This window comes from Lepus europaeus, chromosome X, assembly GCF_033115175.1.
Source record: "Lepus europaeus isolate LE1 chromosome X, mLepTim1.pri, whole genome shotgun sequence".
In the NCBI taxonomy this organism is placed as follows: domain Eukaryota; kingdom Metazoa; phylum Chordata; class Mammalia; order Lagomorpha; family Leporidae; genus Lepus; species Lepus europaeus.
This window is the reverse complement of record NC_084850.1, coordinates 914,259-940,984: the sequence shown is the minus strand read 5'-3', so window position 1 is coordinate 940,984 and position 26,726 is coordinate 914,259. Positions and strand designations below refer to the sequence as shown.

Sequence of the window (26,726 nt, the reverse complement as noted above, 5' to 3'; positions counted from 1 at the left end):
GCTCCTGACGTCAGATCAGTGCAGCTCTGGCCATTGCAGCCATCTGGGGAGTGAACCAGTGGATGGAAGACCTCTCTCTCTGTCTCTGCCTCTCTGTAGCTCTGCCTTTCTAATAAATAAATGTTAAAAAAATAAAATAGAATAAAGCATAAGGAAGAGTGGTTGTGATGGGCCGGGCTGCTGTTGAAAGAGCTGCACCCTCTGCTAACAGGTGGGAGGGGATCTGGAAGCTATTAACTTGGTTGAGGCAGTATACAGATGCCGGCTGAGATGCAGCCATTGCCAAGGCTATTGTGCGCAAAGTGTGATCACTCACGCTCCAGAAGAAGAGCAGTTGTTGACCTTAAGGTCAATGACGCAGGTGCTGTGGTCTTTGCAGTGCTCGTGGTCACCGTGTCCTTGATAGCCATCTTCGCAGTGGGGCCTCGCCATGGACGAACATTCCCGGGTACATGATGGTCTTCCGTGTGAGGGCCTGGGCATTGTCACCAAAGAGCCTCAGGGTGTGCGGGAACTACCCAAGCAGTGCCGTGAGTATGTCCACCCCTTCCACGGGGGCCCCAACACACCACGTGTTCTAACGCGTTCGGCCACTCTCTTTAAGGGATGGCGAGCCAGGACTTCTGGCGATGCCATTGGGACTCCCGGTGGCTTCTTCACAGTCACTCTGCAATCTTCTTGTTGTCGTGTGCTTTTAACCACATCAGCTTCAGGGGCAGCATTTCCCTAGTAGGTAAGATGCCCCCTTCCCACACCAGAGTGCCAAGGCTTGGTGTTCGGCTCCGGCTCCTGACTACGGCTCCCTGCTAATGCAGAGCCCGGAAGGCGGCACTGACTGCTCAAGCAGTTGTGTTTCAACCGCATGGGAGACCAGGATTGAGTTCCCAGCTCCCGGCTGTGGCATCTCCCCACAAATGCAGGCATTTGGGCAGTGAACCAGTGGATGAAAACTCCGTCTCTGTTTGCCTCTCAAATAAATATGTAAATAATTTTTAATATTTTATTTATTTACTTGAGAGGTAGAGTTACTGTGAGAGAGAGAGACAGAGAGAAAGGCCTTCCGTCCATTGGTTCACTCCCCAAATGGCCACAACGGCTGGAGCTGGGCTGATCTGAAGCCAGGAGCCAGGAGTTTCCTCCTGGTCTCCCACGTGCATGCAAGGACCCAAGCACTTGGGCCATCTTCCACTGTTTTCCCAGGCCATAGCAGAGAGCTGGATTGGAAGAGGAGCTGCCAGGACTCAAACCGGCGCCCATATGGGATGCCGGAGCCGCAGGTGGAGGATTAACCTACCGTGCCATGGCACCGGCCCCAAAATACGTTTAGGCTACCAAATCTGCCAGTATCTTTTCAAACAGATAAATGGAAATCAGCAATGAATAGAAATCAGCTTTTTAAGAAAGATACAGTGGCCTGTATTGTGGAGTAGCAGACTAGGTTGCTGCCTTTGACACTGGCATCCCATATGGGAACACTGGTTCTAATCCCAGCTGCTCCTCTTCCGATCCTACTCCCTGCTAAAGCGCCTGGGAAAGCAGCAGACGATGACCATGTACTTGGGTCCCTGCCACCCACGTGGGAGATCTGGATGGAGTTTCTGGCTCCTGGCTTAGCCCTGTCTGTTGCAGGCATTTGGAGAGTAAGCCAGTGGATGGAAAATCACTCCCTCAGTCTCTCCTCTCTGTCTCTGTCAGTCTGCCTTTCAAATAAAATAAATCGTTCTTTGGCCGGCGCTGTGGTATAGTGGGCTAAGCCTCCACCTGTGGCACTGGCATCCCATATGGGCGCCGGTTCTAGTCCTGGCTGTTCCTCTTCTGATCCAGCTCTCTGCTGATGGCCTGAGAAAGCAGTGAAGATGACCCAAATGCTTGGGCCCCTGCACCTGTCTGGGAGACCCAAAAGAAGCTACAGGCTCCTGGCTTCTTGTATTGGCCCAGCTCCAGCTGTTTGGCCATTTGGGGAGTGCACCAGGGGAGGGAAGACCTTTCTCTCTGCTTTTTCCTCTCTCTGTCTGTAATTCTACCTCTCAAATAGAAAAAGAATACATCTTTTTAAAAAAATTTTTAATAATTTTAAAAAGATATAAATTAAAAGGTTATAGGGCAGGGGTTATGGTGCAGTGGGTTAAGTCACTGCCTGGGACACCAGCATCCCATATGGGTGCCAGTTCAAGTCCCAGCTCCTCTACTTCCAATCCGGTTCCCTGCTAATGTGCCTGCTAAGACCTAGCTAGGGTTCTTGGCTCGTGGCTTCACCTTGGGGAGTGAATCAGTGGATAGAAGAGATCTCTCTCTCTCTCTCTCTCCCCTCCATCATTACTCTATCTCTCAAATAAATAAAGGAATGAATAAATCTTTAAAAAATAAATCAAAGATTGATCTGCCATTCTGTTATAAAGCAAATTTGAGTATTAATGTCTCTGAAAAGGCATTGTCCTCAAATAATGTTCTAGAAAGACAATATTTTAGTTCATCCACAGTAGTTGTGTATATTTATGAGTAAAGACAATCTTTTTGTCTATTTTTTAAAATTTTATTATTACTATAATGAGATCAAGTCTCATGTAGCTCCTAGACACAATTCAAAGAATACGATACCTCCTTGCCCCTTCCTTCTTTCTATTTTAATTTTTGTGATGCCACATTTCTCATTTGCTTGATAGTTACGGATTTAATGTCCCACTAAATAAAGGTGCCACATTTAGGCCGCCTAGCAACTCTGAAAAAGGAAATCACCCGATGGGCTATTTCTGACATTTGTCTCCTGTTATAATAACATGACAAGCTGAAGCAAGACAAGCCAATAAGTGATCTGGGTTAGAAAATAAATCAACACACAATTGCGAAGAGAAATTTTTGTTGTTAAAAAAAAAAAACAACTAGTGTGCACATCAACTTGGAAGGCTGCCACAGCAAATATGTCTGGTATGATTCCATTTATATAAAGCGAAGAGTTTCCCCATGACTTGCATAACGGCCCCAGCAGACATTCCGAGAACTTTCCATGCAGCAGCAGCAGAGTGCACGTGCTCTCCAGACATGCGCAGAACGTTCTCCAGGACGCATCACGAAACAAGCCAGCTAAGTCAGGATGACGGAAACCACAGCAATCATCTCTCCTGAGCACAACGGTATGAAAGCAGAAACCAAGAACAGAAGGAAAATTGGTAATGCCCACCTGTCCGAACAACCAATGGGTCAGAGAAGAAACCGAAAAGAGAGACCTAGAACTGTGTTGACACAAATGAAAACGGAAGCACAACCCAGCAAAACGCCTGGAGTGCAGCAAAAGCAGTTCTAAGAGGGTAGAAGCAGCCAGCCGAAGAACAAGCTAAGCCCAAAGGCAAAGTCGGCAGAAGGAACCAAGTAACAAGATCATGGCAAAAATCAACCAAATACAGAATAGAAAATGATAAAAATAATTAATGAAACCAAGAGTTGCTTTTTAAAAAGGTTTATTTTGTTTATTTGAAAGGCAGGGTGACAGAGAAAAAGAGAGAGAGAATCTTTATCCACTGGTTTACTCCCCCAAATGGCTGCAATAGCTGAGGCTATGCCAGGTCAAAGCCAGGAGTCTGGAACTCCACTTAGGTCTCCCACATGCATAGCAGAGGCCCAAGGGACTGGGCCACCTGCTGCTTTCCCAGGTGCATTAGCAGGGAACCGGACTGGAAGTGAAGCAGCCGACTCAAACCGACACTCATACACGATGCTGGTGTCTTTCTTTCTTTCTTTCTTTCTTTCTTTCTTTCTTTCTTTCTTTCTTTCTTTCTTTCATGTATTTATTTATCTGAGAGGCAGAGGCAGAGAGAGAGTTCTTCCATCCACTGGTTCACTCCCCAATTGGCTGCAACGTCTGGAACTGGGCCAATCTGAAGCCAGGAGCCAGGATCTTCTTCCAGGTCTCCCTCATGGGTGCAGGAACCCAAGCACTTGGGTCATCTTCTGCTTTCCCAGGCCACAGCAGAGAGCTGGACCGGAAGTGGAGCAGCCGGGACTCAACTGGCGCCCATATGGGATGCCAGCACTGCACATGGCAGCTTAAACTGCTATGCCAAGCGCTGACCCCAGTGCTGGTGTCGTTAACCTGCTGCAGAAGAACAGCAGTCCCTAAGAGTTGGTTTTTTGAAAAAATAAATGAAATGGACAAATCTTTACGTGGAGAGAGATAACTCAAACCAATCCAGAAATGAAAGAGGAGATCTTACAATGCATGCCACAGAAATACAAAGATCATAGAGATGGGAGGTGGGAGACAGTGACGGTTTAACCGGGGGATCTGAGAAAAGCAAATTCCAAAACTCTTGTAGTCTGCCTGCTTCTTTGCCTCCTCTATCTGCAACCTTGATGCGGGAGACAAAAAAAGGACTAATTGGCGAAGCTGAGAAAAATAAATTGCAAGCGGGAGAACCCTCCACTCAGAAGCTGTGTAGAGATGTGATAACTGGCAGATGCCCACACACCAGGTGACTTCAAAACCACACTAAGGGGGCCTGCGCTGGGGCGCAGCGGGTTAAGCCATCATCTGCAGCACTGGTTTGAGTCCCGGCTGCTCCACTTCTGATCCACCTCCCTGCTAATGCACCTGGCAAAGCAGCGGAAGATGGCTCAAGTGCTGTGGGAAACCCGGATGAAGCTCCTGGCTCCTGGTTTCCATCTGGCCAAGCCCTGGCCACAGGATGGAGATCTTGGCTCCTGGCTTCAGCCTGGTCTAGCCTTAGCTGTTTATGGGCACTTGGGAAGTGAGCCAGCAGATGGAAGATCTCTTTCTCTGTGTCTCTCCCTCTCTCTGTCACTCTGACTCAAATCAATAAAAATTATTTTTTTAAAAAATTAAAAAGGTGGGGCCGGTGCTATGGCGCAGTAGGTTAACTCCCTGGCCTGAAGCGCCGGCATCCCATATGGGTGCTGGTTCTAGTCCTGGCTGCTCCTCTCCCAATCCAGCTCTCTGCCATGGCCTGCAAAAGCAGTAGAAGATGGCCCAAGTCCTTGGGCCCCTGCACCCACATAGGAGACCTGGAAGAAGCTCCTGGCTTCTGGCTTTGGGCGCAGCTCCAGCCGTTGCAGCCATCTGAGGGGTGAACCAGCAGATGGAAGACCTCTCTCTCTCTCTCTCTCTCTCTCTCTCTCTTTGTCTTTCAAATAAATAAAAATAAATATTTTTTAAAAATGTAAAAAGGTAAGGGGCAGTACAGTGGGTTAAGCCATAGCTTTGGATACCTGCATCGTATATTGGAGTGCTTGGGACTGAGTCCTGACTGCACTTGCCATTCGGCTTCCTCCGAAGGCACACCCTGGGCTCCTGCCGTCCACATGGAGACCCCGATGGAGTTCCTGGCTCCTGACTTCAGCCTGGCCTACCCTGGGTGCTGTGGGCATTCGGGGAGTGAAGCATTCTCTGCCTCTCTATCTCTCTGTCACTTTGCCTTTCAAGTAAATAAATAAATCCTTTAACAATAGAATAGGGAGTGGAAAAATCAACTCTTGATTATATAGCCAGATTTTTTTAAAAAGGATTTCTTAATTTATTTGAAAGTCACACAGACAGATCTTCATCCACTGGTTCCCTCCCCAGATGACTGTAACAGGAAGATCTGGTTCAGGAGTCAGGAGCCAGGAGCTTCATCTGGGTCTCCCACATGGGTGCAGGGGCCCAGGTCCTTGGGGCATCTTCCACTGCCTTTAGCTGGGATTCTAACCAGTGCTCCGATGGGAGGTGCCGGCATTGCAAGCAGTGGCTTAACTTGCTGCACCACAACGCCAGGCACTATGGCCAGATGTTTGCCAGGGGTGCCAAGGCTTCAAACTGGAGGGGGCGGAAGAACTGGAATGCTGGTGCACTGCTGGTGGGAGTGGAAAGTGGTGTGACTGCTGTGGGAGACAGAATGCAGGGGCTTCAAGAAACTAGAAATAGAGGCCGGCGCCGCGGCTCACTAGGCTAATCCTCCGCCTTGCAGCGCCGGCACACCGGGTTCTAGTCCCGGTCGGGGCACCGATCCTGTTCCGGTTGCCCCTCTTCCAGGCCAGCTCTCTGCTGTGGCCAGGGAGTGCGGTGGAGGATGGCCCAAGTGCTTGGGCCCTGCACCCCATGGGAGACCAGGAGAAGCACCTGGCTCCTGCCATCGGATCAGCGCGGTGCGCCGGCCGCAGTGCGCTACCGCGGCAGCCATTGGAGGGTGAACCAACGGCAAAAGGAAGACCTTTCTCTCTGTCTCTCTCTCTCACTATCCACTCTGCCTGTTAAAAAAAAAAAAAGAAACTAGAAATAGGACTAGCGTGTGGTCCAGCAATCCCGCGCATGGGCATGCACCCCGAATAGCGACAGCATGTTCACAGGAGCAGCGCTCATAGTGCAAGAGGCACTAAGCACTCAAATGCCCAAGGGACAAACTAAATGGACTATTAATTAGCCGTCAAAGGGCAGGAAATCCTGAGATGTGAACCTTGAGGACATTACGCTCAGTGACATAAGCCAGACACAGATGGCCCAACAGTGCTTACGCTGCCCGCTGGGACGCTCACAACCCCTAGCAAAGTGCCTGGATTCCAGGCCTGGCCCACTCCCAGTTCCAGCTTTTGGCTAATGTGGACCCTGGGAGGCAGCAGTGGTGGCCCAAGTGGTTGGGTCCCTACCAGCCCCACAAGGGTCCTGGATTGGGTTCCCAGCTCCCACCGTGGGCATGGCCCAGCTCCAGCTGTTGCAGCCCTCTGGGGAGTGAAGCAGCACATGGGAGCTCCGTCCTCTGCCTCTGTTTTTTGCATCTCAAATAAACAAACTCACACAACTTTAAAAAAAGGAAAGTAGACTGATGGTTTTCAAGGGCTGGGAGGGGAAGGGGAAGCTGCTTAATGGGGTGAACAACAATGTGAACATGACTCACACAACTGCGCACAATAAAGACATCTCACTCAGCCCCCCCCCCCCGCACTGGCATAGTGGGTAAAGCGACCACCTGCAGTGCCAGCATCCCATATGGGCACTGGTTCGAGTCCTGGCTGCTCCTCTTCCCATCCAGCTCCCTGCTATGGCCTGGGGAAGCAGTGGAAGATGGCCCAAGGCCTTGGGTCCCTGCATGCATGTGGGAGACCTGGAAGAAGCTCCTGGCTCCTGGCTCCAGATTGGCCCAGCTCTGGCCGTTGCGGCCATTTGGGGAGTGAACCAGCGGATGGAAGACCTCTCTCTCTGTCTCTAGCTCTCTCTCTTTCTTTGTAACTCTGCCTCTCAAATAAACAAAATATTTTCAAAAAAATATCACTCAAGAAGAAATAGATGAAAAAAGAAAAAAAAAAGAACAAAGAAGAATAAGAAGGAGAGGAGGAGGAAGAAGAAGGAGGGAAAATAATAATTTAGGAGGCCGGCATTGTAGCACAGTGTTTTGTTTTGTTTTGTTTTTTAATCACATGCTTCATGTCTTCCTTTTTGTAAAAAAAAAAAAAGATTTATTTATTTTGAAAAATAAAGTTACAGAGAGAGGCAGAGGCAGAGAGAGAGAGAGAGGTCTTCCATCCACTGGTTCACTCCCCAGATGGCCTCAACGGCCAAGGCTGAGCCAGGCCAAAGCCAGGAGCCAGGAGCTTCTTCCAGGTCTGCCACGCAGGTGCAGGGGCCCAAGCACTTGGCCCATCTTCTACTGCTTTCCCAGGCCATGGAAGAGAGCTGGATCAGAAGTGGAGCAGCCGGGACCCAGATTGGTGCCCATATGGGATGCGGGCACTGCAGGCTGCAGCTTTACCCACTATACCACAGTGCCAGCCCCTGCAGTGGTTTAAGCCTCCACCTGCAATGCCTCCCATCCTATTCAGCTCCCTGTTAATATGCCTGAAAGAGCAGCAGAAGATGGCCCAAGTGCTAGGGCTCCTGTACCCATGTGGGAGACCTGGATGCAATTCAGGGCTCCTGGCTTTGGCCTGGCCCAACTCCATCTGTTGCAGCCATTTGAAGAGTGAAGCAGAGGATGGAAGATCTCTTTCTCCCTCTGTCCCTGTCTCTCTGTAACACCGTCTTTCAAATAAATAATATACAAAATATTATTTTTTTTGACAGGCAGAGTTAGACAGTGAGAGAGAGAGACAGAGAGAAAGGTCTTCCTTTTTCCTTTGGTTCATCCCCCAAGTGACCACTACAGCCGCGGCGCCGGCCTACAAAATATTATTTTAAGATGGAAATAGATAAATGGAAATGTCTTTTTAAGAAAAAAAGAACGGCCAGCGCCATGGCTCAACAGGCTAATCCTCCGCCTTGCGGCACCGACACAACAGGTTCTAGTCCTGGTTAGTGCGCCGGATTCTATCCTGGTTGCCCCTCTTCCAGGCCAGCTCTCTGCTATGGCCCAGGAAGGCAGTGGAGGATGGCCCAAGTCCTTGGGCCCTGCACCTGCATGGGAGACCAGGAGAAGCACCTGGCTCCTGGCTTTGGATCAGCGAGATGCGCCGGCCGCAGCGGCCATTGGAAGGTGAACCAACGGCAAAAGGAAGACCTTTCTCTCTGTCTCTCTTTCTCTCACTATCCACTCTGCCTGTCAAAAAAAAAAAAAAAAAAAAAAAAAAAAAAAGAAAAGAAAAAAGAAAAGGTTAAAAGACTGCAAGAGAAGAAACAAAATGATTGCTACTTGCAGATGATACAATTGTATAAGCAGAAAACCAAAACGAATCCACAAGGACACTCCAAAGGCAATTCTTCCAGTTAATATGAGAGTAGATAAAGTTATTTGGTACAAAATCCATATCCTAAACAAGCCTCTCTATATACCAGCAACACATTCTCCGAAAAGAAATGAAATAGAAGAGAGAGTTTACACCCGCATAAAAAAGCAAGTCCCTGGTAGTAAGTTGAACAAATGATATGCAAGTCCTTTATAGAAAAAATTAGTGAAAGGCTCTTAGGAACGGAACCCAGAGATACAGTGCATTCATTGGGTGTCAGACATGACTCTTCTCCGGAGTGATTCAGGGTTCAACAAGATCTCCCTCACAGTGCCTTTCAAGTGCCAACAGAGCTTTTCATGGAACTCGACAAGAAAACCAAAGGAACCAAAACAGGCAAGATCATTTTGGAAGATGAGGAGGAGGCAGAGAGCAAGGAGGACGAAAGGGAGAAAGAAGCCAAGTGACTCCCCAGTACCAAGACCGATACCAGGCTAAAGCATGGAGCTGGGCCAATAAACACCCCTACCTCACACTATATACAAATTCAAGAGGATTTTTAAGAACTTTTTATTACTTTATATTAATTTTTTAAGATTTATTTATTTATTTGAAAGGCAGAGTTACAGAGAAGCAGAAGCAGAGAAAGGGAGAGAGGTCTTCCATCCGCTGGTTCACTCCCCAGATGGCCGAAATGGCCAGAACTGTGCCAATCTGAAGCCAGGAGCCAGGAGCTTCTTTCAGGTCTCCCACACATGTGTAGAGGACTTGGGCCATCTTCTACTGCTTTCCCAGGCCAAAGAAGAGAGCTAGATCAGAAGTGGAGTAGCCTGGACTTGAACCGGATCCTATATGGGATGCTGGCACTGCAGGTGGCGGCTTTACCCACTACGCCACAGAGCTGACCCCAGGAGAGGATTTCTTAAACAAGAAACACTGATAAATGCTGCTATGTTAAAATTAAGATCTGGGCCAGCGTTGTGGCATAGTGGATAAAGGCATTGCATACATGCTGCTGACATCTCATATGGGCACTGCTTCGAGTCCCAGCTGCTCCACTTCTAATCCAGCTCCCTGCTAATGTGCCTGGGAAGAACAGCACAAGGGAACCAGCACATGGAAGATTCTCTTTCTCTCTCTCCCCTCTCCTTTTCAAATAAATAAAATAAAACTTAAAAAAAATAAAATCAAGACCTACTGTTCATCAGATGATACCATGACAAACAGAGTTAGACGGTGAGAGAGAGAGAGAGACAGAGAGAAAGGTCTTCCTTTTTCCTTTGGTTCATCCCCCAGGTGACTGCTACGGCCGGCGCATCGCGGCAATCTAAGAAAACAAGCCACAGGTGGAGGAGAAGGATTGCTATGAGGCCTACATAGAGAAGAGCTATAAAAAGGAAAAGACAACCTACATAGGAAGCTCAGCAGAAGACATGCACAGGCATTTCCCAGAAGAAGAGAGAGAGACTCAATATTACTAGTACGCAGACAATGCCCATTTAAAATCCAGTAAGATACCACTTCACACCCTTTGTAAAGGCAAAAAGTCCCAGGTGTGCCAGGCACATGTTCGCGAAGCTATGGAGATGCAGCAGTTTCATGTTGAGGCCAGTGCTGTGGCACGGCGGGTTAAGCCACCGCCTGCAGCACCAGCATCCCATATGGACGCCAGTTCAAGTCCAATCCAGCTCACTGCTAAAGGCCTGGGAAAGCAGTGGGAGATGACCCAAGTCCTCTTTGACCCAGCAAGTCCTCCTCCAGCATCAAGGAAACCTCGCCCGTGGCAGAGAGACAGCACCAGGCCAGTCAAGGCCACCTCCCCTCCCCAGCTCTCAGTAGGGACACTGATGAACATACAGCACTGAGCAAGGGAACGATCCGTGTGGCGCTGGCCTGGGTGCTCTAGATCCGGGTCCTCGGGTTCAAACCCCCTCATGGACCGCGCTCCATGGACAAACGACCTCAGACAATAGACACCTAGCTGGGGAAGGGGGAGGGGCAGCTGTGGTGGCACAGCCGGTTAAGCCGCTGCTTAGCACAGCTGCATCCCGTGTCGGAGTGCCGCTTCGAGTCCCAGATGCTAAGGCAGACCCTTAGAGGCAGCAGCTCAAGTACTTGAGACCCTGACACCCATGCAGGAGATCCAGAGGGAGGCTCTGGCTTCGGCTTGGCCTACATTTGACTGCTGCGGGTATTTGAGGAGTGAACCAGTGGATGGAAGATCTCTCTCTCTCTCTCTCTCTCTCTCTCTCTCTCTCTCTCTCTCCCCCCTCCTCTCTGTCTTTCAAATAAATAGATAAAACTTGAAGGGGCCAGCGCTGTGGCATAGTGGGCTAAGCCCCTGCCTGTGGCGTCGGCATCCCATATGAATGCCGCTTTGAGTCTCAGCTACTCCACTTCCAATCCAGCTCCCTGCTAATGCACCTGGGAAGGCAGCAGAAGATGGCCCAAGACCTTGGGCCCCTGCACCCATGTGGGAGACCCAGATGAAGCTTCAGGTTCCTGGCTTCAGCCTGGCCGTTGCAGCCACTTGGGGAATGATCCATTTGATGGAAGAGCGCGTTCTCTCTCTCTTTCTAACTCTGACTTTCAAATAAATAAATCAATCTCTTAAAAAAAAAAAGACACACCTGCATCTGAGCAACATTTTTATTCTGTGGTGTTCAAAGGAACTAAACATCTGCTGGGCCTTCAGCCTGTGGGTCCCTCTGCCTCGGCCTCATCCCCAGACCCCTTCAAGTCCCATTAGTGAGCTGTGCCACCTCCAGTGCACAAACACAGCTTCTGGCCTCAACAGCCCAGTGGCCTCATCGGCACCTCCGCCTTACTGTCCTCCGCTCCCCACTTGCATGGTCTCCTGGCTTCTCCTGCCTTTGCCTCCTCCCCACCATGCAACCCCCTCTGTGACTGCAGACCCGGGCACCCATATGCCAAGTTTCATGCTTCGAGGCTACCTGCCCTGATGGTCTAGTATGGGGGCCTGTCCTGTGGTTAACACATGGTCTTTAAAAAAAAATGAATTGTGCACTTTTAAATGGCTGGAACTTGTGGTATATAAATTATTTCTAATTTTTAAAAAAATATTTGATTTATTTATTTGAGAGGTAGAGTTATAGACAAGAGAGAGAGAGAGAGGTCTTCCATCTGCTGGTTCACTCCCCAGATGGCCGCAATGGCTGGAGCTGTGCCGATCTGAAGCCAGGAGCCAGGAGCTTCTTCCAGGTCTCCCACGCAGGTGCAGGGGCGCAAGCACTTGGGCCATCTTCTACTGCTTTCCCAGGCCACAGCAGGGAGCTGGATTGGAAGAGGAGCAGCCAGGAGTTGAACTGGCGCCCATATGGGATTCCAGCACCGCAAGCAGAGGCTTAGCCCACTGCACCACAGCACTGGCCGCAACAAGTAGTCTTGCCTCCGACAAACTTGTGCTCCAGTTTCCCTACCTGTGAGCCAGGCTTGCTGGGGGAGTAAATGTGCTAACACTCACACCACACTGTTTCCGGGTTACTCTAGTGACAGCACCTAGTAGGCACTTCGTGGAAGCTTACAGAATGCCCACATGTGGGGGGCGGGGCACTGCCACTCTCACCTGCGGTCAATCCTCTGCCATGCCTGCCTCGGCCAGCAGAGGGAAGCAGCACCCTGCCCTGCAGTGCCGGGCAAAGGGGCGGGCCGGGAGGGGCTGGACCGCCCGGCCGGCCCGCGGGGATGAGACGGGCTAGACGCGACTGCATTGTGGGGAGGGAGGCTGGGGCTGCTCGGCGACGCAATCTTGGCGCTGCCAGCTGCTGCTTGGTCCCCGCCGGCAGCCCGCCCAGGTAGGCAGGAGCCGGGACTGGCGCGGGCACGGGGCGCTGGGACCTCCAGGGCGAGGGGTGCCGTGGCGGGGCGTGCTTGCACTGAGGAGTAGCTGGGCTCAGGCAAGGGCCCACAGGAGCCACCCAGGCGCTAAGCCCACACCTCCCCACAGCTGGTGACCTCCCACCAGGGGGTGGCCCTGGCACCAGGAGGTTGGGAACAGGGGCTTCCGACCCCACATAGGAGCCAGTGCCAGCCCTGGGTAGGGTGCAGAGCAGGGAGGCTGCCGGCCTGGCTCCCCACCCCCACAGCCACCCAACCGGCCCAGCCAGGTGGCAGCAGCCCGCCCTGCCACCTCACCCTGGAGCCTGCTGCCATGCACTGTGGGGGAGGCGGAGACCCCAACCCAACCACACCTGTGCCTGCACCACGGGCCCTGTGGCTCTCCATTCCCTACCGGCAGCATGGGTGGTGGGGGTTGGCGGGGTTGGGGGGAGACCCAGCCACGGGTTGGGGTCCTGGTGACTGAGCGTCCTCCACACCCCTTGTGCAGCATCCTCCACTGGTACCGCCCACTACCACCACGCTGCACCTGGCACGGCTCAGGGCTCTGTGCTCCTTGGCCAGTCTTCCAGCGGGCGGGGGGCGGGGGCGAAGGTCTTCTGGACGAACTGCCTTTGTCAGCACCTCCTCTGCCCTCAGCCAGACAAAGGCTGGCATTGAGGGCCAGGGCTGGCACGGCGACCAGGCACCAAGGCTACCAAGGCTGAGACTGGCCCTGTCCCGGGGACTCTGAGGCCTACCCCTGTGCCCTTCACAGGGACCCAGGGGGCTGGGGGGAGGGCGGGATGCATGCAGGGAGGGGCACCCACGGCGGGCACAGCGTGCTGAGGCCAGATGGGGAGGGCTGACAGCAGGAAACCCTGTCCTTTTGTCCCTAGATCCTAGGGGGTGTCTCCTGGGGGTGTGGCATGGCAGGGAGCCCCTGTGCGGAGCAGCCGAGTGGGGGTAAGAGCACCAGATAGTGGGTCCCTGGTCTGGGCCTCCGGACAGAGGGGACATTGTTGGGGTGGAGGCAGGGCTGCTTTGGCCCGGCCACTAGTGACAAAGCTGCCAGCTGTGGTGGAGCCCGGTCGGCAGGCCCTTGCCCTCCCCCCCCCCCCCCCCCGCCCAGTCCTCTTCCTCCCCCAGGGCCGGCATGAATGGGGCTGAGCCTTGACTGTCTCCCTCCCACTCAGGACAATGCCCCCCACAGCCATCTTGCGCCTGTCCCCACTGCCCTCGGGCAGCTGAGCTGAGGAGCTGGAGCAGGCCACCCGCCCTGGGGTAGCCCTCTGCTGGAGCCCTTCCTGCCGGTAAGTGCCTGGGTCCCATGTCCCCCAGAGATGTCCCTGGGAGGGAAGGGCCCACGCCTTCCCTCTCCCCAGCAGACACTGCCACCAACATCCTGTCTGTGCTCCCGAGATAAGGGGCTTGGGGCGCTGCCCTGGGCCTGGGTGGCACATGCCCACATGGCCAGGCGTGTGCACGCTGGCTCAGCTTAGCACCTGGACCTCAAGGCTACTGTCCCCTTTCCAGGGGCTCTGCCCGCAGTGACCTGTCTGCCCCAGGCTGAGGTGGCGGCCGCAGCAGGAGAGGCTGGGTGCCCTCCCCTCACTCCCCACCGCACGCTCTGACCTCTGTGCAGCACCCTCCCTAGGTCTCCCCCACCCCTGCCCTGACCACCCCTGTTCCCTGCCACCTCCGGGCCCATGTGCCAGTGTCTCAGCCAACGGCTCCCGGCTGCCTCAGTTTCCCCCACGCTCCCTCTTGCAGCTGTCCGGGGCGGGTTTTCTCTGCCTGGCCCTCATGTTGTGTGTGTCCCCACTTACTGTATGGGCCTCCCGGCTCGTCTGTGAGGACATGGCTCCCCCACTCCGTGCCGCCCCACGTCCTACTCCCATGCCGGGGCTGGGCGTCCCGGCTTCATTGCATCCCTGCCTCCCAGTGCCACGGTGGCTCAGCTCTGCAGCCGGGCCCCTCTGTCACTCACGGTGCCTGCGTTCCTGCATGTGTGGCTTTGCAGGATCTGCCCCCTCTCCCACAATCCAGACGCCTGTCAAGTTGAGATGAAAGAATCCCTTCCTCCCGGCTCACAGCACCACGGGGTGCACCCTCCCCCACTCTTTGTCCTTCCTCGGTACCGCCTCTACCTCTGCCTCCCCACCCCACCCCCCATCTCTCAGTCTCTCAGCCTCCCCACCCCCTCCCTCTCTCTCCCCAGGAGTCCCTGGCCCCCCCTGTCCACCCGCCTGCCCCTGTCTCAGCCCTGCTTTCGGCCCCCTCTGCCCCCTCTGTCCTGGCCCGTTGCCCAGACTCGTGCCTTTGGGGAGTGTCATTGTGCCCCCTGGGAGCCAGTGGCTCCCTCCCAATGGGCCCCAGGCTGCCTGGCTCTCCCCTAGGCGCCTGTGATGGCTCCCTGGCCTCCGTTTGGCCTTGGCCTCCTGCTGCTGCTGCTACTACTGCTGCTGCTGTCCCCAGAGCCGCTGCCTTTGACGGGAGCTCACCGCTTCTCGGCCCCCAACACCACCTTCAACCACCTGGCGCTGGCCCCAGGCCGGGGTACACTCTACGTGGGCGCCGTGAACCACCTCTTCCAGCTGAGCCCTGAGCTACAGCTCGAGGCGGTGGCTGTCACCGGGCCTGTCGCCGACAGTCCCGACTGCCTGCCGTTCCGGGACCCAGCCGAGTGCCCGCAGGCCCAGCTCACTGACAACGCCAACCAGCTGCTGGTGGTGAGCAGCCGGGCCCAGGAGCTGGTGGCCTGCGGGCAGGTGAGGCAGGGCGTGTGCGAGAAGCGGCACCTTGGGGACGTGACCAAGGTGCTGTACCAGGCTGAGGACCCCGGGGACGGGCAGTTTGTGGCTGCCAACGCCCCCGGAGTGGCCACGGTGGGCCTGGTGGTACCCTTGCCGGGCCGGGACCTGCTGCTCGTGGCCAGAGGCCTGGCAGGGAAGCTGTCGGCAGGGGTGCCGCCCCTGGCTGTGCGCCAGCTGGCCGGGCCTCAGCCCTTCTCGAGCGAGGGCCTGGGCCGCCTCGTGGTGGGCGACTTCTCCGACTACAACAACAGCTACGTGGGGGCCTTTGCTGATGCCCACTCGGCCTACTTTGTGTTCCGCCGACGCGGCGCCCGCGCCCAGGCCGAGTACCGCTCCTACGTGGCCCGGGTCTGCCTGGGGGACGCCAATCTCTACTCCTATGTCGAAGTGCCCCTCTCCTGCCAGGGCCAGGGCCTCGTGCAGGCCGCCTTCCTCGCCCCCGGCACCTTACTAGGGGCGTTCGCCGCGGGCGCCCGGGGGGCTCAGGCGGCCCTGTGTGCCTTTCCCCTGGCGGAGCTGCACAGAAGCATGGAGCAGGCCCGGCGCCTCTGCTACACGGCAGGTGGCCGGGGCCCCAGCGGCGCGGAGGAAGCCACTGTGGAGTACGGTGTCACGTCGCGCTGTGTCACCCTGCCTCCCGTGAGTGGCCTGCACTGGTGCCTGCCCCCACCCCACCGGCCACGAGGCCTGGCTGGCCCCTCCTCGCCTGATCCGCCACTCCCTGTCTTTCTAGGACTCCCCAGAGTCGTACCCCTGTGGTGATGAGCACACGCCCAGCCCCATCGCTGGCCGCCAGCCCCTGGAGGCCTGGCCTGTCCTGTGGCTCGGGCAGCCCATCAGTGCTGTAGCTGCCCTCCAGGCGGATGGGCACACCATAGCCTTCCTGGGTGACACCCAGGGCCAGCTACACAAGGTGAGGCCCCTACTGAAGGGGGGGCGGCCGTGCCGCCCTCCCCCCAAGCCTGCACCCTGCTCGTGGCTCCGACAGCCTAGCCACGTGACTGCTGGCCGCTTCCCGAGTGGGTGGCTTGGGATGACTACGCAAGAGCCTCCTGAGGCGGCCCCACCTTTCCCTGGCCTTTGGGAGCTCAAGGTGGTGTGGGGGCAGGGCAGGCAGTGCCTGGCGCTCACAGCCAAACTGGCCCCAGAAGCGTCTCCGTGGGGTCCTGGTGACTGTCGGCAGAGCGGCCCCAGCTGTCTGAGGGCCTGGTCTACAGTGCTTCTGTCTCCACCCCCCCATGTTGTAGTTGCCTGGTGGGAGTCCTGGAGCAGCCTTGTCCTTGTCCCCCCGCACAGGTCTTCATCAATGGCTCCCAAGGCCAGGTGTACCACTCGCAGCAGGTGGGGCCTCCAGGCTCGGCCATCAGTGCAGACCTGCTGGTGGACAGTAGTGGTAGCCATGTCTACGTCCTCACTGCCCAGCAGGTGAGAGCTGCTCTCCGGTCGGGGAGGGCCACACAGCCTGCAACTCTCTAACCCCCGTCTCCCTCCCTCCCTCCCTACCCGTCCAGGTGGACCAGGTTCCCATAGCAACCTGCCCCCAGTTCCCAGACTGCACCAGCTGCCTGCAGGCCCGGGACCCGCTCTGTGGTTGGTGTGTCCTCCAGGGCAGGTGAGTGTGGAGCTCACATCCCGGCCTGAGCCAACAGGTAGCGCTTGCCAAGAGGCTGTGCTCAGATGTGCCGGGAGGCCAGCCTTGGTCACCAAGGCGCAGACTGAGGCCCCCATCCTGCCCTTTGCCACGAAGCCATAAATCTGGTCGGCCCCCTCCTCTCAACACTGCCCCGCCTGGTCACATCTCATTCCCGCAGCCCCCCCACCCCTGGCCTCTGTCACCTCTGCCCCCACCCCACACAGCTGCCAGAGTCCCCTGGCCTGTGCAGCAATCCTAAATCAGATCTGCAGGTCCCACCGCAGCCGCTCCCTCTCACAGTCAAGGGCCAGATCTGTGTCCTCGGCCTGGTCCTCTCTCAGCACACTGCACCCAGCCAGGCCATCCTCCCGATCTCCCACATGGTAACCTGGCAGGTGCACCCGGAAGGGCCAGTGCACTCGGGCAGCACAGGCAAACCAGTGGCTGTGGAGCTATGAAGAGGACAGCTACTGCCTCCACATCCAGAGCCTGTCGCCGGCCCACCACCCCCGCCAGGAGCAGCGTCAGGTAAGGTGCCCACCGCCACTGGGCCTTCCCGGAAGCATGGCTGCTGCCCGCAGGGGTCGCCCCTGGCTACCTCCTCTGCTCCTTCTCTCCCCTCAGCTGCCTCCAGCAGCTGTCCCTGCTTGCCCCACACAGCCACCACCCCACTCTGCCCTGGCCCCACCCCTCTGTTCCCCTCCCATGCGTCCCAGGTCACCTTGTCTGTCCCCCGGCTGCCCACCCTGGCTGTGGATGAATACTTCCATTGTGCCTTTGGGGACTACGACAGCTTGGCTCATGTGGAAGGGCCCCACGTGGCCTGTGTCAGCCCTCCCCAAGACCAGCTGCCACCTAACCCTCCAGGCACAGGTGAGGGGGCCTCTGGGGCGGGCCCAAGGCCAGAGCAGGAAGGGGCAGAAGCCCCACGCGCTGCTCCACTGCCACTTCTGCTCGCAGACCACGTCACCTTGGCCCTGGCCCTGATGTTTGAAGATGTGGCTGTTGCTGCCACCAACTTCTCCTTCTACGACTGCAGTGCCGTCCGGGCCTTGGAGGCGGCTGCCCCGTGAGTTCTCCAGCTGGGCTCCTGCTGGGTAGGGGTGGCAACCCCAGCCAGCGCCCAACCTGAACGGCCCCATGTCCCTGCAGGTGCCGCGCCTGTGTGGGCAGCCTCTGGCGGTGCCACTGGTGCCCCCAGAGCAGCCTCTGCGTGTACGGGGAGCACTGCCCAGAGGGCGAGAAGACTGTGTACAGTGCGCAGGAGGTGCGTGAGCCCGCTGCGCATAGCAGGGGCTGCGGGACAGAGGCAGAGCCGGCCTTCCTGCCCCCCCGCCCCACCACTGTGCGCGCCAGCCGCCTGTGGCCTGTGGGGCTAACTAAGGGCTCTTGACTCCCCCAGGTGGACATCCAGGCGCGTGGCCCAGGGGCTTGCCCCCAGGTTGAGGGCCTGGCAGGCTCCCAGCTGGTGCCGGTGGGCTGGGAGAGCCGCGTGGCCCTGCGTGTGCACAACCTTCAGCATTTCCGAGTGAGAGGCCATGTGGGCAAGGGGACGGGGCAGCGGGTGACAGCGGCACCCGAGGTCCTGACCACATTCTCCTGTAGGGCTTGCCCGCTTCCTACTACTGCTGGCTGGAGCTCCCCGGCGAAGTGCAGAGGCTGCCGGCCACCCTGGAGGAGGCAGACGGGGACTCAGGCCTCATCCACTGCCAGGCCCAGCAGGTGCGCACGGACCACTCCTCCCCCAGCCTCGCCAGTCCTCTGATGCCCCACTCTGCCGAAACCCTCTCGCCCTCTCCCCCCGCCCCCGGCCTTGGCTTCCACCACTGTCGTGCATGAGAGCCTGCTCTGTGCCAAGCCCTGGGAACAATCACCCCCATTCTTGAGCGCCGGCAGCGGGTACCGGAGAACGCCAGAGTTGGGGCCGTGCCTGACCCTGCCCTCTGCCCTCAGTTCCACCCGTCCCTGTCCCAGCGGGAGCTCCCAGTGCCCATCTACGTCACGCGTGGCGAGGCCCAGCGGCTGGACAATGCCGGCGCTGTGCATGGTGAGCCCCGGGACAGCGAGGCTGCTGGGGTGCAGGGGCGGGGTGCATGGTGCAGGGGCAGCGTCTCAGTGCCCCGCCTACCCTTCCCTAGTGACCCTGTATGACTGCGCTGTGGGCCACCCGGACTGCAGCCACTGCCAGGCAGCCAATGGAAGCCTGGGCTGTGTATGGTGTGGGGCCGGCCAGCCCGCCTGCCGCTATGGGCCGCTGTGCCCCCCGGGAGCTGTGCAACGGCTGTGCCCGACACCCAGCATTGATGCGGTGAGCACCCAGCTCCAGGGCTGCCTACAGGTTCCCCGTGGGCCCTCGCTCGCCATGCTGCCCGCTCCTCGCCCTGCCCCTGCTGTCCTAGCTTCTCAGGCACGTTCCCCACTGCAGATCCAGCCACTGACTGGCCCCCCGGAGGGCGGCTTAGCCCTCACCATCCTGGGCTCCAACCTGGGCCGGGCCTTCGACGACGTGCGGGATGCCGTGAGTGTGGCGGGCCGGCCGTGCAGCCCCGACCCCTCTCTCTACCGCACCTCTGCCCGGTGAGGCGCCCGGAGAGGGGGCAGGGGGGGCGGGGGCGGGGCAGGAGCAGGCAGGGTGCCTCCCCCCCCCCCCCCCGAGGTGGGGAAGCCCTCAGAAAGCGGCCACCCAGAGAGAAGGGAGGCTTGTGGCCAAGAAAGGCGAGGCCCTGGGTCAGAGCCTACAGGAAAATGAGCCAGGGAGGGCTGGAGGCAGTGGGGCCTGGGCAGTGGCTGGCAGGCAGCCCACAGCTGCCCAAGGCCCTGAGCAGCCACCGGGCCTCAACCCTCAGAATCGTGTGTGTGACATCTCCCGCCCCCAATGGCACCACGGGGCCAGTGCAAGTGGCCATCAAGAGTCGGCTGCCAGGCGTCTCGAGCCAACACTTCACCTACCAGGTCAGTGCCCACCTTGGAGGGGACAGTGGGAGGGCAGGCACTGAGGGGACAACGTGAGCCTGTGTCCCAGAGCGTGTCCAGGAGTCGTGGGCATGCAGGGTTCGGTGGCGAGATGCTGAGGACGTGGCCACTGGCCAGTGTGGGAGGCAGGCAGCAGGGACTGGGAGAGGGAGGGGCATGCAGGCTGGGGCCTGAGCCCTGGGTTAGGAGATAGGAGCAGCAGGAGGCAGAGGCTCTGTGTGGCACAGCCACTGAAGCCCGCTCTGGGGGACAGAGGCGGTGGCAGCTGTGGTGCCTAGAAAAGCAGCCTGCCCCTCAAAGCCCAAAGTGGGAAAGCCACAGCCGGGCTGCCACGCCTACCGCACTGTGCCCCCTTCCCCAGGACCCTGTGCTGCTGAGCCTGAGCCCTCGGTGGGGGCCCCAGGCAGGGGGCACCCAGCTCACCATCCATGGGCAGCACCTGCAGACGGGGGGCAACATCAGTGCCTTTGTGGGTGGCCAACCATGTCCCATGTGAGTACCCAGCCCTGCCTGTCCACTGGGCGCGGGGGCTGCTCGCCTCGTGGCCCAGGCCTAACTGCCCCAGCGCCCCTTCTAAATGGTGCAGTCAAGGCTCCCTAAGGCCCCCAGTGAGATTCTAAGCGGTTCCTGTGCTCCTCATCAAGTGAGGGCAGCCGGGCCAGGGCCCAAGCTGAGAGCCTCCCCGCCCCCTGCAGCCGGGAGCCTGTGTGTCCCGAAGCCATTGTGTGCCGCACCATGCCCCAGGCTTCCCCGGGAGAAGCCGTGGTCCTCGTGGTCTTCGGCCACGCCCGGCGCACACTGCCCAGCAGCCCCTTCCACTACACTGCCAACCCGCAGCTGGTGGCAGCAGAGCCCAGCGTCAGTTTCCGGGGGTGAGAAGTGGGGTCACCCTGTTGGGGGTGGGCTGTGCACGGAGCCAGAGGGAGGGGGTCCAGCTGCAGCAGGGCTGCGCTGCCCACTGTCTGTCCATCCTGTCTTCCTGGCACAGCGGTGGGCGGCTGATCCGAGTCAGAGGCACGGGCCTGGACGTTGTGTGGCGGCCCCTGCTGTCCGTGTGGCTGGAGGGTGAGGCGGAGGTGCAGGCTTTGGGGGCCCCGCCCGAGGCCCCGGACCTGAGGAGGAGCTGCAGGGCTCCTGCTGCTGACCCCCAGGCTTGTATTCAGCTTGAGGGGGGCTTGCTGCAGGTGAGTCCCCCCACTCCGGCTGTACCCAGTGAGAGAGTGGGGCGGGTCGCCATGCCCGGCGCACCCGCCCGCATGCCCGGCCCTGGCCTCCCCACAGTGCTCCACCATCTGCGCTGTCAACTCGTCCAGCCTCCTCCTGTGCCGGAGCCCAGCGGTGCCCGACGGGGCGCGCCCCCAGCGGGTTTTCTTCGCCCTAGACAACGTGCAAGTGGACTTCGCCAGCGCCAGCGGGGGCCAGGGCTTCCTGTACCAGCCCAACCCCCGCCTGGCCCCCCTCAGCCGGGAGGGGCCAGCCCGTCCCTACCGTCTCAAACCAGGCCACGTCCTGGACGTGGAGGTGAGCGCCGCCGCCAGGGCGCGCGCTGGGGCTGGCTGTGTGGGGGCCGGCCCAGCTCAGGCTCTTGCTGTTTGTTCCAGGGCGAGGGCCTCAACCTGGGCATCAGCAAGGAGGAGGTGCGCGTGCACATCGGCGACGGCGAGTGCCGCGTGAAGACGCTCACGCTCACCCACCTGTACTGCGAGCCGCCTCCACGCGCCCCGCAGCCGGCCAATGGCTCCGGCGCGCTGCCGCAGTTCGTGGTAAGCCTGCGCCCCTGGCGGCCGGCCCGGGCGCTGCAGGCCCGCGCTCACGCGCTCTGCCCGCCCCCTCCCCCCAGGTGCAGATGGGTAACGTGCGGCTGGCCCTCGGCCACGTCCAGTACGAGGCAGAGCCCACGCTGGCTGCGTTCCCCGTGGAGGCCCAGGTGGGCCTGGGCATGGGTGCTGCCGTACTCACCGCCGCCGTGCTCCTCCTCACCCTCATGTACAGGTGAGGGCCCGCCGCGCCTTGCACACACGTCTGTGCACACTTCCTCCCCTCCCCGGGGGAAAGGGGCCATCCTGGCTGGGGCCTGTGACTGACGCCCGGCCCGCCGCTGCAGGCACAAGAGCAAGCAGGCCCTGCGCGACTACCAGAAGGTGCTGGTGCAACTGGAGAGCCTGGAGACGGGCGTGGGCGACCAGTGCCGGAAGGAGTTCACAGGTGCGTGTGGGCACGTGCGGGGGCCTGGGCAGAGGGCCCCTGGCCCCAGCCCACACCCGGTGGCTCCCGGCCCGCAGACCTGATGACCGAGATGACCGACCTCAGCAGCGACCTGGAGGCCAGCGGGATCCCCTTCCTGGACTACCACACGTATGCTGAGCGCGCCTTCTTCCCGGGCCACGGCGGCTGCCCGCTGCAGCCGGAGCTCGAACGGCCCGGGGAAGAGGGCCGCCGTGCCACTGTGCGCCAGGGCCTCACGCAGCTCTCCAACCTGCTCAACAGCAAGCTCTTCCTGCTCACAGTGAGGGCCGCGTGCACTCAGCGGGCAGGCAGGGCAGGGGTCCAGGCAGACGTGGGAGGCTGGGCCAGAGGGCTAGCACCAAGCTTGGGAGGGGGCGTGGTGCATGGCTTCTGGACCTGAGCCCTGGCTCCCTGTCTAGCTCATCCACACCCTGGAGGAGCAGCCGGGCTTCTCGCAGAGGGATCGCTGCCAGGTAGCTTCGCTGTTGTCCCTGGCCCTGCACGGCAAGCTGGAGTACCTAACCGACATCATGAAAACTCTGCTTGGTGACCTGGCAGCCCACTACGTGCACAAGAACCCCAAGCTCATGCTGCGCAGGTCGGCCTGCCCTTTGCATGCATGGCCTGCGCGGGCTCTGCCCCAGGGCGTGTGGGGCCAGGAGTCCCCAGAGGCAACTTGGATGGGACCCGGGGTTTACTCTCCACAGGACAGAGACCATGGTAGAGAAGCTGCTCACCAACTGGCTGTCCATCTGTCTCCATGCCTTCTTGCGGGTGAGGGCCAGGGTCCAGGCAGCCCCAACCCTGGAGGGCACCCTCCTCCCCTGCCGCTGGACGGGCCCTGCGGGCTGCTGAGGCCCAGCCAGAGAGGGATTGGAGAGGGCGGGACTTCGAGCCATTTCCCCTGCACAAGCCTCCTGTCCGTCGCCCACCCTTGCTCTGCGCTGCTAGCTGTCCCCTCCCTACCCATGCTGGGCCTCATCCGGCACGGTGGCCCCTGGAGTTGACACGGGCCCGTCTTGCTGGTTGTAGGAGGTGGCTGGTGAGCCACTGTACATGCTCCTGCGGGCCATCCAGTACCAGGTGGACAAGGGGCCCGTAGACGCCGTGACAGGCAAGGCCAAGCGGACCCTGAATGACAGCCGCCTGCTACGGGAGGACGTGGACTTCCGGCCCCTGACGCTCATGGTGCTGCTGGGCCCTGGGGCTGGCGGAGCTGCAGGGAGCAGCGAGGTGCAGCGCGTGCCGGCCCGGGTGCTCGACACGGACACCATCACCCAGGTCAAGGAGAAGGTGTTGGACCAAGTCTACAAGGGCACCCCCTTCTCGCAGCGGCCCTCCGTGCACGCCCTGGACCTCGGTGAGAGGGCCAGCCCTGCCCAGGGACCGTGCCCAGCCCCTCTGCCACGTGCAGCCGCTCAGTTCCTCCTGGCTTCCTTCAGAATGGCGCTCGGGCCTGGCTGGTCACCTAACCCTGTCCGACGAGGACTTGACCTCCGTGACGCAGAACCACTGGAAGAGACTCAACACCCTGCAGCACTACAAGGTGCCGAGCGAGCACAGGCAGGGCGGGGGTGCAGTGGGGGTGGGAGCAGGGGGCAGGCCCTGCCTCGGGGATCAGCCTGCGAAGGGGCCCCGACTCTGTGCCCCTGTTCCCCGCCAGGTCCCAGATGGAGCAACGGTGGGGCTCATCCCTCAGCTACATAACGGCGGCACTGTCTCCCAGAACCTGGCCCAGAGCTGCCCCTCGGGAGAGAGTGAGTCCTCTGGCCTAGACGTGCCCACCTGTTCCTGCAGCGCAAGGAGTGCGCAGGAGAGGGCGGGGAGGCAGGACGCCACACCGAGCGGGTTCCCATGTTCTCAGATATCCCCATGCCGGAGGATGGTGAGGAGGGCGGGATACACCTCTGGCATCTGGTGAAGGCCACAGAGGAGCCGGAAGAGGCCAAGGCGCGGCGCAACAGCCTGCGGGAGCGTGAGCGGACGCGGGCCAAGACCATCCCGGAGATCTACCTCACTCGCCTGCTCTCCATGAAGGTGGGTGTGGCCAGTGGAGGGGGGGGGGCGCTGGGGCGGGGGTGGGGGTGGGCGTGGTTCTGGAGAGGCCCTGGCCTGCTGCCACACAGGGCACGCTGCAGAAGTTCGTGGACGACGCGTTCCAGGCCATCCTCAGCGTGAACCGGCCCGTGCCCATCGCCGTCAAGTACCTGTTTGACTTCCTGGATGAGCTGGCCGAGAAGCACGGCATTGAAGACCCGGAGACCCTACACATTTGGAAGACTAACAGGTGCCTTCCCCGCTGCCCACAGCACCGCGCCAGCAGGCCACGGAGCCCCAGGCTTTGCCGCGCACCCCACCCCCAGCGCGGACACTCAGGAGCAGCTGAGGCCCAGGACAGATGCCTGTAGAAATGGGGACTGGGGGCCCCTGCCAGGGCGTGGCTGCCCGGGGTTCCCAGCTCCGGTGGGAGGGGAGGGCCGGGGTGCCGGAGGGGGAGGGGGAGGAGCTCTTGCCCAGGCCCAGCCTCTGTCCCCAGCCTGCTGCTGCGGTTCTGGGTGAACACCTTGAAGAACCCACAGCTTGTCTTTGATGTGAGGGTGTCCGACAACGTCGATGCCATCCTCGCCGTCATTGCCCAGACCTTCATGGACTCCTGCACCATCTCGGAGCACAAAGTGGGCAGGGTGAGAGCAGAGGAGCCCCCGCTAGGGGGCGCTGTGCAGCAGTTGGGGGGGCAGGAGGCGGGCACATTGCGGGCTCCTCCACCTCCCAACTCACGCCTGGCGCCTCCTCCACCCGGAGCAGGATTCCCCGGTGAACAAACTGCTCTACGCCCGGGAGATCCCTCGCTACAAGCAGATGGTGGAGAAGTAGGTGTGGGAGCCCACAGGGCCGGGCAGGGCATGGGGGCTGCCCTGGCCCGAACTCTGCTGTCCCTGCAGATACTACGCAGACATTCGCCAGAGCTCTGCCGCCGGCTGCCAGGACATGAACTCGGCTCTGGCGGAGCTCTCTGCGGTGAGGCACCACCCAGGGGTTGCACCCTGCACATGTGGGCCCCAAGAACTGGCAGAGTGGAGGGAGGAGGCACAGCGCCTGCAGCCCAGGCTGGGGTCTCACTACCCGTCCCCCACCCCTCCCCTCCCCCCAGAAGTACACCTCAGCTCCGCACTGTCTGGAGGCTCTGCAGGAACTCTATCTCCACATCCACAGGTATTACGACCAGGTGAGGCCCACGGCTCTCCCGAGGGGAGGGGCAGGGCCCGTGGCACTTTGCTGCCAGCGCCTGATCCCGGCAGGAGGACGGAAGGCCCAGGTTGGGGCAAAGGGGCCGGGCTTTGATCTGGATTCCCTTGCTGGATCCCTGGCCGCTGCTGTGATGCCAGCAGTGCGGGGCATCAGGGGAGTCCCCTCCTCTCCTCCCCCCCCCCCGCCCCGGGCAGATCATCAGCGCCCTGGAGGAGGACCCCGTGGGCCAGAAGATGCAGCTGGCCTGCCGCCTGCAGCAGATCGCTGCCCTGGTAGAGAACAAAGTGACTGACCTGTGAGCACCGGCACCATGGGCCCAGGCCCCGCAGCTTCCACAGCAGCAAGCAGGATCTGCCACCATCGTGCCTTATGGCCCCTGACCGAGCCAGCGGCTGCGCAGGGGCTGGCACAGCTAGGGGTTGCAGGGGGCCCAAGAGCTCCCTAGCACCCACCCCCCACCCCCCGCCCCGCCGCCATGCGCGTGCACACCTTCGCAGCTGGCTTGTTGCTGATTTATACTGATCCCTCCCTGCCCCTTCCCCGCGGTATTTATTTGCTTGCTGGAGAGTCACATCTGGAAATAAAGTATTCGTGTGTCTGCGGAACAGCCCAACCCCAGCCCGTGCGTCTCTGGTGAGAGTCACCTCGGCTGTGAGTGCCCCGAGTCCCATCAGGAAAGCTGCACCCCCACCCCCACCCCCACCCCTGCCCCACCGATTCTCTGCCTGCCATCTCTTCACGTAACAGCTGTCGCTGCCAAGCCCCCTCGGCTTCCTCCTGACTCCCCAGTAGACCCCAGCTGGCCTCCGGCTCGGGGCCGGTGTTGGCGAGCCTTGAACCCGTCCTGTCTGGGCACCCAACGCTCCTGGTCTCTCAGGAGGCTGCCCCAAGGTCATGGGGGCAGCAGCTGTGGCCTCGTCTGCTCCCCACGGGGAGCTGGTACAGGGTGGGCAGTTGTCGGATCGTGGAGGAGGGGGCAGAGCCCTGCGTGGGAGACTTCGCACGTTTCCACGTGTCCCGCCTGGCCAGGGGTCCCCAGCGGCACCAGTCCCAGGAGAGTACTGCGCTCCTCCTGTCTGAGGGGTTGGTGAGCCACAAGAAAAGCGGGAACTACGCCGGGAATGGGGCGGTGGCGGGGGTGGGGGGGTGGGGGGGTGTTTCCCATGGGAACGGGAGGGGTCGCCTCCAGGGACCGATTGGGAGCTCTGAGAATTTGCCAGGTTTCAAAAGCACTGCCAGTGCCCTGGAGCACAGCGATCTCAGCCTTTCCCCCTGGCTGCGGGGGCTTAGCTGGCGTCCTAGTGGCTTCATCCCGGTGTAGTTGGTCCCCCTTGGCCTGTCTGCGAGCT

The 26,726-nt window shown here is 59.5% G+C and overlaps 1 protein-coding gene across 1 annotated transcript; it reads left to right on the top strand.

The window, feature by feature from the left end:
• The first annotated feature begins 430 nt into the window (after positions 1–430).
• On the top strand, positions 431–25,836 carry PLXNB3 (plexin B3). Its single transcript, XM_062184360.1, has 36 exons — positions 431–534; positions 13,769–13,793; positions 14,880–15,935; positions 16,030–16,209; positions 16,593–16,721; positions 16,808–16,908; positions 17,325–17,457; positions 17,646–17,802; positions 17,890–17,998; positions 18,082–18,196; positions 18,332–18,457; positions 18,535–18,651; positions 18,883–18,976; positions 19,068–19,237; positions 19,355–19,506; positions 19,776–19,881; positions 20,264–20,394; positions 20,598–20,774; positions 20,891–21,086; positions 21,184–21,423; positions 21,504–21,665; positions 21,743–21,894; positions 22,007–22,107; positions 22,185–22,408; positions 22,548–22,726; positions 22,836–22,902; positions 23,161–23,488; positions 23,571–23,674; positions 23,792–23,885; positions 23,993–24,165; positions 24,255–24,415; positions 24,665–24,812; positions 24,934–24,998; positions 25,071–25,146; positions 25,280–25,354; positions 25,572–25,836. Exons 1-36 carry the CDS (start codon positions 431–433, stop codon positions 25,674–25,676), a joined length of 5,832 nt encoding a protein of 1,943 aa, XP_062040344.1. The 3' UTR covers positions 25,677–25,836.
• Positions 25,837–26,726: the final 890 nt, after the last annotated feature.